The sequence below is a fragment of the Gossypium raimondii genome, chromosome 1, assembly GCF_025698545.1.
Source record: "Gossypium raimondii isolate GPD5lz chromosome 1, ASM2569854v1, whole genome shotgun sequence".
Classification (NCBI taxonomy): Eukaryota; Viridiplantae; Streptophyta; class Magnoliopsida; order Malvales; family Malvaceae; genus Gossypium; species Gossypium raimondii.
This window is the reverse complement of record NC_068565.1, coordinates 3,891,583-3,903,626: the sequence shown is the minus strand read 5'-3', so window position 1 is coordinate 3,903,626 and position 12,044 is coordinate 3,891,583. Positions and strand designations below refer to the sequence as shown.

Sequence of the window (12,044 nt, the reverse complement as noted above, 5' to 3'; positions counted from 1 at the left end):
TAGGATCCACGTCGGTCATGAAGGACCCTGGATTATTTCTTATAACTATACCAGGGCCCGTGTTTCCGGCTGAATGGGGGTTCGCATTTTCACCCTCTACCGGCCCTTTCTCGTCTATGTCTTCAGGTATGTCATCCAAATCGAGGTCACTAAAATCATCATTGGGATCATGGTGGGACTGATCATCATTATCGGACCCTTCATCACTATCTTCTATGGTGGCCAACACCACAGGATGGATCTCTAGACGAGGACACGAGTATGGGGTGTTATACGAACATCCACCAGTGTTTGGATTTTCGGGAGTTGGCGTTGCCCATCCAAAACCTGACTAATCTTCCCAATAGACGTTAAGATCAAAATCAATTTCGGAGTTTTGGCTTGCTGGAATTACCACTTGAATGGGATCTGGTTCAACTATCTCCGCAAACAACTCAACTGGGCTGGGATTTTCTATTTCAGGGGGGCAATAAATTGCTATCATTGTCCCTAAATCATCATCTTCAAGCTTCATTTCTGAGAACTTTAGCGGATCAGTTGAAACCGAAAATCTGTAAAACAGTCTCAACATTTGCTTCCCGCAACGGCTTGATATCTTTGTACTGATTTTTCGTTTTAAATCCGAAAGCGAAATCTGTTTGTTAAATCTCATTCCTATTTTTTTCGACTTCGAAATACACAGCCTTCTTCAGTTGTATTTATCATTTCTCCATCGAAATGAACATAAACAAACAATATTTGGGAACTCATTTTAAAAAAAATTGTTTTCTTCTAAACAGAGAGGGAAAAAATTCAAACCAAACAAAATGGAAGATTAAATACTTATATATATTTAATAAATTTGGTGCCAGCCATTGCCAGGCCACCACCAAAAAAAAATTTTTGAATTTTTTTATATACTGGTGCCGGCCAATGACAGCCCAAAATATATAAAAAAAAATTACATATAGGTGGTGCAGGCCATTTCCAGACCACCACAAAAAAAAATTTTGAATTTTTTTATATACTGGTGCCTGTCAATGACAGCTCAAAATGTATTTTTTTTTACATAAAGGTGGTGTCGGCCATTGCTAGGCCACCACAAAAAAAAAAACTTGAATTTTTCCATATACTGGTATCGGCCAATGACAGCCAAAATGTAAAAAAAAAATTTACATAAAGGTGGTGCCGGCCATTGCCAGGCCACCACCAAAAAATAAATTTTTTTAAAAAAAAATTTCGTATACTAGTGCCGGCTAATGACAGCCCAAAATGTAAAAAAAATAAAATTTACATAAATGTGGTGCCGGCCATTGCCAGTCCACCACCAAAAAAAATTTTTTTTTTGAATTTTTTCGTATATTGGTGCCGGCCAATGACAGCTAAAATGTAAAAAAAAAATTTACATAAAGGTGGTGCCGGCCATTGCCTAGCCACCACCAAAAAATAAAAAAAATTTTAAATTTTTTCGTATACTAGTGCCGGCCAATGACAGTCCAAAATGTAAAAAAAAATTACATAAAGGTGGTGCCGGCCATTGCCAGGCCACCACCAAAAAAAAATTTAATTTTTTCGTATACTGGTGTGGCCAATTACAGCCCAAAATGTAAAAAAAAAATTACATAAAGGTGGTGCTGGCAATTGTCAGGCCACCAGCAAAAAAAAAAATTTAAAATTTTTTCGTATACTGGTGCCGGCCAATGACAGCCCAAAATGTAATTTTTTTTTACATAAAGGTGGTGTCGGCCATTGACAGGCCAGCACCCAAAAAATTTTTTTTTCCTTTTTTTTCCCTGTATACTAGTATGATACGATTTAAAAAAAATACACTGATTCCGGCAATTGACAGGCCAGGACCAAAAAAAATTATTTTTTTTAAGTCTGACACAATTATCAAGCAATCATGGGTCCAAAATACTAGGTGGTGCCGGCCATTGACAGGCCACAACCCCATTTTACTGTTCATTTCAAGTTATTTTGGTGATTTTTTTTAACTTGAGTTATTTTTGTAAATATAAAAAATTTTTGAATTATTTTGATAAAATAGCCTATATTATTCAGGGGACTTTCCTCGTTGTTTCTTGGCAACTTTTGAGGAAATAAAATAGAAAATCAATAAAACAGAGAATGAGAGAAAATGAAACATTAATGCACTGGTCCATTTAGTAACGACCAAAAGAATGGCATGTTTCAATAAATACTGCAGACATTGCCCTTTCAAGATCCTAAAAGCCCGGAAACAGCAAATGCTTGGATTTGGCATTCGACAGGACCTTGATTCTTGGCTAGATTAGTTTAAATTAAATAAATTATTAAAAATATAAATTTTGATTCAACAGTCGATTTAGTCAGTTTTTTAATCCGATTTAACATTGTATTGATAAACAAATTAATTCTTGATCCAATTAAATTCAAATGCTCAATCCAATTTCAACAACCTTTGAAAAAAATTACAAAATACTGAAATTTGTATGAACCAATGGAACTAAATCTTCATTCGTTCTTATGCATATAAAAAAAATCTTATATAAAAAAAAATCTTCATTCGTTCTTAACAAAGGTAACAAGTACAAACGTGTTTAATTGTAAAAGAACACATGTTCTTATGGAATTGCATAAACATCAATAATATGATTGCAATTGCAACTTTGGAAAAGTAAACAAGAAAAGGTGCTAAAAAGTGAAAAGAAAATATATACTCTTATTTCAGTCAAAGGACTGGTATACTGAGTAATATAATGTAGTTGCACAAAGGACAATTGAGAGACTCAAATACATAAATAATTCACTCATCTGAGTAATAAGAGATAGATGGAATTTCCTCCATCATAGACCAGTAGGTGACTGTTGAAAGTCATAACATTCAACTAATGTAATGCCAAATAATACACCTGTCAGCCTGCAGATGACAATTTGTAAAGCACCTATAGATTGTTTCTTCAAGAATGGACGTACAGACTAGGATACTGCTTGGTGCAGCTACTAACAATGAATGGTTTAAATCTAATAGTAACACCTTAAGAGTTATCTAGTGGAAACTAATAAGGTGGAAGACAAGATTATAACAAATGAATTAAACTGAAAAGATATTCCAGGCAATAACTAAATGAAGAAAAAAACATAGGATAATACCGAATTCTATTCCTGTAAACTGCTGCTCAAAAGGCTCAGGTTCTCTTGTTGGGTTCAAAGACATACTTAATCAGTGATTCCTTGATTGGTAGCAGATCGGGGAACTCGTTCTTCAACTTGGATGCGTCCATCTCATTATTGCTTCGAGGGGCAACTATAACCTTGGCTTGTTCTTCCAATGTGAAGTTCACCCACTGAAACTTTGGGTCAATGTAAGCCTTATACATCTCCAGGATCTCATTGTGGCTTACAACCCCAGGGTTTGTAAAGTTCCAGATACCGTTCAAGTTCCTTTTAGCCATCTCGATAGAAATAGGCAGAAGTTCATCCAAGATTGTCATGCTGTTGGGAATGTTGACCACCTTGTTGTAGCGTGCAATCTTGGTAATAAAGTTACGAGGGTTGTTTAGGTCAGATGAGATCGGCATTCGAACTCTGAGAGTGCAGACGTTGTCATATTCTTTCAACAGCTCTTCAACCTAAAGAAAAAATAATTAAGGATGTTTATGAGATCATAAGAAACAAACTTCCATACAAATTGAATCAGAATAAAGATATCGAACGTAGTTACCATAGCCTTGGTTTTTGAATAAAAGGAACCAGTGAAATTGGGTTTGTCTTCCTCTTTATACCCAACGCCGGAGCCCTCAGGATGTCCTGCATCGTACTCGAATATACACCCTGTAGCAAAATTCATCATCAAAAGCCCATGTTCTCTGCAAACATCTGCTAAGGTCAAGGTTCCAGCCACATTGGTGCGAATTGTTTCTGTTTTGTGAGACTCACACCAATCAACATTGGGCCTACCAGTCACACCAGCAGCATTAAAAACATGGGTTGGCTTTATATTCTGAATATCTGCCATAAGGGATGAACGATCTTCCAATCGTCCTCTTCCATATTCAAAGGGAATACCTTGTTTCTCACATAACTGACCAAGCAGACCTCCAATCCAGCCAGTCCTGCCATAGATCAAGAACTTCAAGGCTGGTTTTTGCGTGCTGCTACTAGTTTTGAAGGTTGGAACCACCATTCGGGTCTGATTAGGTCCACTTGCAAATGATGTACCTTTTCCCTCTTCAGAATCGAAGTGTCTCCCACCAGGCATCATCAGCATTCTAGGGTGAGGAAGCAATGCACCAGACACATCGCCCCACCATTCGGGATTCTGAGTGTACCATTCAATGGTCTTCTTCAGCCCCTCTTCCCATACAGTTTGCTCGGACCATCCCAAGTTCTTCAGCTTCTCATCATCAAGAAAATACCTCTGGTCATTGAATGGTCTGTTTTCAACAAACTTGATGCTGGTCTCTGGATCCATCGAGAAAAGCTTACAGATATCTTTGGCCACATCAATCACTCTCCTCTCCTTCTTTGTTCCAATATTATAAACATGGCCAACTTCACCCTTGTGAAGAATGACTTCAAATGCCTCGGCCACATCCTCACAGTATAAATAACTCCTCACATTAGAACCATCACCGTGAATTGGTAAAGTCTTTCCCCTCATTGCTAGGAGAATGAACTTTGGAATCAACTTTTCAGGGAACTGGTTGGGACCATAAACGTTGTTTCCACGGGTTGTTATCACAGGCAGCCCATATGACCTACCATACGCCATAACAAGCATTTCAGCACCAGCTTTTGTAGCAGAGTACGGATTTGTTGGGAGAAGTTGGGAAGCCTCATGGTTTCCTACAACAGCATCCTCATCCGTCTCACCATAAACCTCATCAGTGCTGACATGGATGAACCTCCTGATTTGACCAGTGACTTTGCAAGCTTCAAGCAAGACATGAGTGCCATAGATATTGTTCTTGGTAAACTCAAAGCTGTTTCCAAACGAGTTATCAACATGAGTCTGGGCTGCAAAGTGCATTATTGTGTCGATAGACTCGGTAATAAGGAGGTAGTTAACAAGGTCAGCACTACCAATGTCACCTTTCACAAACTTAAAGTTCGGAGATGACTTGGAAGGAAGGAGGTTTTTCAGGTTCGAGCAGTAATCAAGCTTGTCAAGCACAACAATCTTGTAGTCTGGGTAGTTCCTTATGAGCCGGTTAGCGACATGTGACGCAATAAAACCAGCTGCCCCAGTTATGAGGATGTTCTTAGGGGTATAAGAAGACATAGTGAAACCAATTCTGCAAAAATAAGAAACACCACAACCTAATATCAGAACCCTGGCAAAAGTTATGAAAATCAGAACCAACTTGCATAAACAAATACACAAAAATGTAAACAAAGAATCAAGTACCAAACCTTATATAATCATGTAAAAATCCAAAAGAAAATAAAGACAAGCTGAGTTCAGCAAAATTCCATCTTTACAGAATATTCCACCAGATCTCATTCTATATAAATAAAATAAGGGAAGAAGAAACAGGCAACCTTAAAAACAGATCTGACGGCGAAATCAGTGGATCAGACCATCCAAATGCAATCAAAATCACGTTATTATTATTTTTCTATTATTTTTATAGCTTTGGTTCATCAAACTAAACTGGAAGAATAAACTACCAAGTCAATGCTTGTAATAGTAGCTAAACAAGCCAAAAAAGGAAATGATCCATAAATTTATAACTTTAGCAACAAGATCCACCTTATTTACTAGATCAAAGGTAAAAAAAAAAAATTCAGATCTTTTAAATCCCATTTCGTTCATATATTAGGAGAAAGAGAGATCCGGATCCAATTAAAAAGCAAAAAACTGTAGCCAAAGTAACGGCTAAAAGAGCAAAACAAAGACATGAAATTTCCTCACATTTTAGAACAGATCTAAGAAAATTAAGCATCACCCAGATCATAAAATGGATTGAATCAATCAAAAAACACTAAATTTCCCCCCAAAACACACGCATACACAGAATCATCGATCACATTTGATCTTCCATCAAATCACACTGAAAAAAAAGAAAAAGAAAAATGAGAAGACTTTTTGACTTACAAGACGAAAGAAGAGAGAGCTCAATCAAAATCCAGATGGAGAAAGATAAACGACGAAATCTTAGAGCGAGATTTCAGAGGAGAAGAGAAAAGGCTTTGAAGGAGAGGGAAATTGCAGAGACTCCGCGGATTCGTATCACTATATATATACATCTAAATAACAGTTAAGGCGAGCCATGAAATAATCTAAAATTCCAAAAGTACCCTTATGGGGTAATATATTTAACTCGTGTCATGTTTCTTGCGTGTACAGTAAAGTATAAGGGTTAGTTGCGGAATGAAGAAAAGTAAAGATAGCCAACGCGGGGTTCATGGTGTTTAATTGTTGACTTAATTATAAATTATTTTTTGGGATTTTAAAAAAGTTTATAATTTCGTTTATTTTATAATTTAAATGAATTTGGACAGTCTTTTTTTTAATTTATTTTTTAATATTTTGAAATTTCTTTTCCTTTTTATGAAGACTGCTTTCCTTGATGTATTATTTATTTGGTAAATTAATTGCATGTACCAAATATTTCTTTTAATTGCAATTCTTGACTAATCTGAAGAAGTTTTTCATTTTGTGTTGACTAATTAGGATTAATTTATTTCAAATAAATTATAGTCTTTATTAGTAAATTCATTCTTAAATTATACTTTTTTTCAAAATGATATCTAAACTATCAATTTTGTCTCAACTTATCCAAAAATAGTATTATGAGATAAGAATGTGACACATTCTTATTTAATGTCGTACAATTTTATATACATAGAGAAGTGCTAATTAAAACCCCAAAAATGTTATATTTGTTATAAAATAATAATAATACAATGAACACGAGAATAATAGACGAGAATGAAGGAATTTTTATTGCATTTCACTTCTTTTCTATCATCATTACAAGTAGTATACTCCTATATATATATATATATATATATATATATATACACGGAGATTAGACTCCTTATTTTCTAATACATAAATAGGAAAAGAGTTACAAGAATATGAAATATTGAACATCGACTTAATAGCATTCATAATAATATTGATACGTTTAGTTCACTACATAATTTATTAAGAATGTAATGATAATTTTTGAAATTATTTATAAGATAAAATACAAAATTTATTAATTTAATACTTTTTAATGATATTTATTATTAATTTGATTTATTGATTTTAAATAAAAACAATCAGTATATTTTTCTTAAAATTAATAAATCAATAAATTTAGGTATACTACCTACGTGATTACCAAATTTTTAGAGCACTTTCATTTTAATTATTCAAGTGTTAAATTTTTAACACTTGTTAACTATACATGCCACATCATGTCTGTACTTCCATTTTGGTTACCTAATTTTAGGTTGTTTTCATTTTGGTCACCTAAAAATTATCTTTTTAAGTATTGATTGGAGTAAAAAAATAAGGATTAAAGTACAAAAAAAATGGTAGAAACTAAAATAATACACAAAACTGTCAGTTTGTACATTGTCAAAATTCTAAATTTGGGTTTTGAAATATAAAATTATAAATATCAAGAGTTAAAATTATAGTAGCAAATCAGTTGATATTATCAATGGATAAAAATTTCAACAAGTTATTTATTTTGATGTTTTGAATTTATTTTCAAAATTATCATTAAAAGTCTTTAATAGTTGTCTACAAAACCCAAATTCTTTTGATTTTATGATTTTGAATCTTCCATGCTAAGCTAAAAGTAAAAAAAAATATCCTTGCAATTAATTTTATCTTTCATTCCAAACAAAACTCAAACAAATTTCATCACTTCTTTACTCAAACGAAGAACAAACAATTAATTTAATTAATTACAATTATTTTTCCCTTTACTTTTAGCTTAGCATGGAATATTTAAGAGTATATAATTAAAAGAAATTTAAGTTTCAGTAAACAATTATTAAATATGAGTTGATTTCATTAAGTATAATCTGAAAACATAAAATAAAAATTTTAAAGGATATTAAATTAATTAATTTTAATATTATAGTAACAAGTAAGTCGATATTAACAATGGATAAAAAAATTCAACAATTTATTCAATTTATTTTGATATTTTGATATTTTGAAATTTAAAATTTCAATATTTTAAAAATAGAATTTTAGCAATGAGATAAACAAGTACAATTTTTTTTAAAATTATGTATTATTTTAGCTTCTATTACTTTTCCACTTTAATCCATAATTTTTTACTTAATCAATACTTTAAAAATATTTTTGACTGATCAAAATGAAAGCAACCTAAAAGTTGAGTGACCAAAATGAAAGTGTAAATATGATGTGAGGTTTACAGTTAACTGCCATCAGATATTTAATGCTTGGGTGATTAAAATGGAAGTGGCCTACAAGTTAGATGATCAAATTATAAAGATTTCATTTCGGGTAACCAAAATAAAAGCACCCTAAAAATTCAATGACCAACTAAAAAATTTACCCATAAATTTAAAATAAATTTATCGTCGAAGTGAGCTAACGGTTTTGGATGCAATTATTGAGAATTAAATGATAGCTGTCTTTGATTGAGAAATTTGTAGTGTTTGAAAGTAGTCTACATTTATGCCAATTTTAAGTATTAATTGTCTTTTATAGTTTTTATTAATTAAAATACTTTTTATTAAAAACATTCTTCACATATTTCTTAGATCTCAAGAAAAGTTTTATTGAATATTTATTAATTAAAATTAAATTGTATATTTTACAATAATAAAAATATAATTTTATCGTTTTAGTAGTTTATATTTTTATAAATTTTAAAAATTAAATTATTTTTATCATTTTAAAGATTGAAGTACAATTTTATCATTATTAATTTAAATTTTATAAATTATAAAAATAGAAATAGAAACTTATTCATTTTAGGAACTCGTGCCTGCAGTGCACCACAGTTGATTTAAAAAGTATTAATTAAAAAAGAAATAAAAGTTTATTCAAATAAGACACGCTATGGAGACTCAGCGCAGTAGCCAAACACTCATATTTAATCATTTTGTCACATTGAGAAGAATCTAAATTCCAATTGGGTATCACGAATTGACACTTACAAAGTCACTTCTGCTGACTCCTTTTATTGAAAATACATGTTATCCAACATTATTGGATATTATTATATTTTTAAAAGTTTTTATAATTATTTAAAACATTAACTATGATAATTTATAATTCTAAAAATAAAATAAATATGTTTTTAATTGATATTTAAAGAACTCTTTTGCAAATTTGAAAAACTCTTAATTTTAAAAAACCTATTTAATCTCCTTAAATGGAATTAATTGTGATGTACGTCATTCTTGTTAATTAAACAGCATAACATTAAATTATGATTGTAAATAAAATTTTATTAATTAAAGTGACTTCTCAAAAAATATATATATAATAAATGATATATCTCAATAATTGAGTTGGTGTACATGTTCACAAATTGATTTCTTGCAATACTTGTTTTAAATAATCCTCATCAGATAATTGAGCTAAAGCTCATACATTTTCTTTGGCGGTTTGGGTAAAGGGTTTCGATTTTTTTGTTGAGGTGATAGTTATCTGCAGTCGTGAAAATTGATCACCATAATTAGAAGATGTGCTTTCATGGCTTGATCAACAGAGATCAATGGTGGACGTAGTGATGGTTTTGAAGGAGAACCATTGCATTTAAAGTTTGGATTTGCCATTTGGCAATTTAGGACCATTTACGTGTGACATACGGTTCAGTTCTTCGAAATCAAAGTGCCGTCCGCCCGGTATCATCAGCATTCTCGGGTGAGGGAGCAATGCACCGGAGACATCACCCCACCAATTAGGATGTTTGGTGTACCAATCTATTGTCTTTTTCAGCCCCTCTTCCCATATGACTCGTTCGGACCATCCCAAGTTCTTTAGTTTCTGATCGTCGAGAAAATACCTTTGGTCATTGAATGGTCGATTCTCGACAAACTCAATACTTTTCTCTGGATCCATCAAGAATAGTTTGCATATATCTTTGGCTACATCGATCACTCTCCTTTCTTTCTTTGTCCCGATGTTATAAACATGTCCAACTTCTCCCTTATGAAGTATGACTTCAAAGGCCTCAGCCACATCCTCACAATACAAATAACTCCTCACATTCGAACCGTCCCCGTGAATTGGAAGAACCATTCCCCTCATCGCTAAGAGGATGAACTTCGGAATTAGTTTCTCAGGGAACTGGTTCGGGCCGTAAACGTTGTTTCCCCGAGTCGTTATCACAGGCAAGCCATATGATCTACCATATGCCATCACAAGCATTTCAGCACCGGCTTTTGTAGCGGAGTACGGGTTCGACGGGAGAAGTTGAGAAGCCTCATGGTTTCCCACAACAGCATCCTCATCTGTTTCCCCGTAAACCTCATCAGTACTCACATGGATGAACCTCCTGATTTGACCAGTGACTTTGCAAGCTTCAAGCAAGACATGAGTGCCATAGATATTGTTTTTAGTGAACTCAAAGCTATTCCCGAACGAGTTATCGACATGAGTTTGGGCCGCAAAATGCATTATCGTGTCGATAGACTCCGTAAAGAGGAGGTAATTAACAAGATCAGCACTACCAATGTCCCCTTCCACAAACTTAAAGTTCGGAGATGACTTAGATGGATGAAGGTTTTTTAAGTTCGAGCAGTAATCGAGCTTGTCGAGAGCGACAATCTTGTAACTCGGGTAGTTCCGAATGAGTCTGTTTGTAACATGAGATGCAATAAACCCAGCAGCCCCAGTAATCAGGATGTTCCTTGGCTTGTAAGTTGCCATACCAAAACCAATTCTACAAAAAATATATATACAATCTAAATTCAGAAAACTATGGCAAAATACCCTAAACATAGAATTTGCAAACATAAAACAAGCATGAAAAAAAATCCAAAAATAACCAAACAATAAAAAAATCCAAAAATAACCAAACAATAGAGATATAAACAATAATAAAAATTATGGGTTTCTCTTTTTATGTTTTGGTTTGTCAAGTTTAAACTTGAATTTATCATATTCTAGCACTTTCATTTTCTATAAAAAGAAAAGAAAAGAAAAATAGGACAATGAACTATAAAACAAGATTCGGTAAAATTTTATAGAGAACTTTATATTCAGATTATATTTTTAATTCAAAAAATGAGTAAATTAATTCTTGAATATTAGATCAAAGAATAAATTAATTCTTTCTATTAAAATTTTCTTCAATTTCTATCATTAAAATTGGTATCTCGTGATAACGTAAAAATACCAGTTTATAATAGTAGAAATAGATTGTACAAGAACTAATTTATTTTTAATAAAATCTAAATTATTTATTTTATTCCTAAAATCAATGTTTGCCATTAATGTTTAACGAACAAAGAAAAGATACCTAAGTTTATTGCTTTATCAACAACAACTCTCCCTTAATTCCAGATATTATCGAAAATGTCACGACACTGTTATAAGTATATGAGAAATTACAATTAAATTATGTCAAAATCAATCATTATATTAAATTGCTAAATCAGAATACATCAAAACAACTCACGAATTAAACAAATCATTTAAATCACATTTCATCCTATAACATTACAAATTTATTAAGATCCAACTAAAACGGTAACCCAATTCATGAAATTTCATTCATTTTTAACAGAGACAAAAAAAATAAGAACAATGAAATACCCAGATCATAAAATGGCATCAATTAATCCAAAATAAATTTAAAAAGAAAACAGCAAACACAATCATTAATGGCATTCGATCTTCCAACAAATGACAGTGAAAAATGCGAAAACTTTTGAACTTACAAGATGTAGAGAAAAAAGCTGACAGGAAAACAGTAATACAAGTGTTTATGAATGGAGAAGCTTTGTGGAGATGGAAATTGTGGAAGTCTATGTTTACTATTCCTAGCCCTACGCCTACCGATAATGTGGGTGGAGTAATTAAAGTATTTATTATTTAACTAAATATTTTTTAAAATTTTTTAAAAAAAGTGAGATGACCTTACCTACACATT

At 32.3% G+C, this 12,044-nt stretch overlaps 1 protein-coding gene and 1 non-coding gene across 2 annotated transcripts; both read right to left on the bottom strand.

Annotated features, from left to right (window-relative positions):
* Nucleotides 1-2,660: 2,660 nt before the first annotated feature.
* LOC105776617 (trifunctional UDP-glucose 4,6-dehydratase/UDP-4-keto-6-deoxy-D-glucose 3,5-epimerase/UDP-4-keto-L-rhamnose-reductase RHM1) lies at nt 2,661-6,220 on the bottom strand. The gene is made up of 3 exons (XM_012599376.2): nt 6,059-6,220; nt 3,683-5,255; nt 2,661-3,590 (listed from the first exon to the last, which is right to left on the bottom strand). Exons 2-3 carry the CDS (start codon nt 5,240-5,242, stop codon nt 3,147-3,149), a joined length of 2,004 nt encoding a protein of 667 aa, XP_012454830.1. The 5' UTR covers nt 5,243-5,255; nt 6,059-6,220; the 3' UTR covers nt 2,661-3,146.
* Nucleotides 6,221-9,591: 3,371 nt separating this feature from the next.
* Nucleotides 9,592-10,819, bottom strand: LOC105787157 (trifunctional UDP-glucose 4,6-dehydratase/UDP-4-keto-6-deoxy-D-glucose 3,5-epimerase/UDP-4-keto-L-rhamnose-reductase RHM1). The gene has a single exon (XR_008194589.1). It is a non-coding gene; the product is annotated as a trifunctional UDP-glucose 4,6-dehydratase/UDP-4-keto-6-deoxy-D-glucose 3,5-epimerase/UDP-4-keto-L-rhamnose-reductase RHM1 (transcript).
* Between the last annotated feature and the right edge of the window lie 1,225 nt (nt 10,820-12,044).

What these genes read in the sequence shown, in the direction of transcription:
- LOC105776617 (XM_012599376.2), bottom strand. Translation starts at nt 5,242, where the DNA reads ATGTCTTCTTATACCCCTAAGAACATCCTCATAACTGGGGCAGCTGGT. An exon ending in ATTCAAAAACCAAGGCTATG is followed by an intron (nt 3,591 to 3,682) that starts GTAACTACGTTC and finishes TTTTTTCTTTAG; the next exon opens with GTTGAAGAGCTGTTGAAAGA.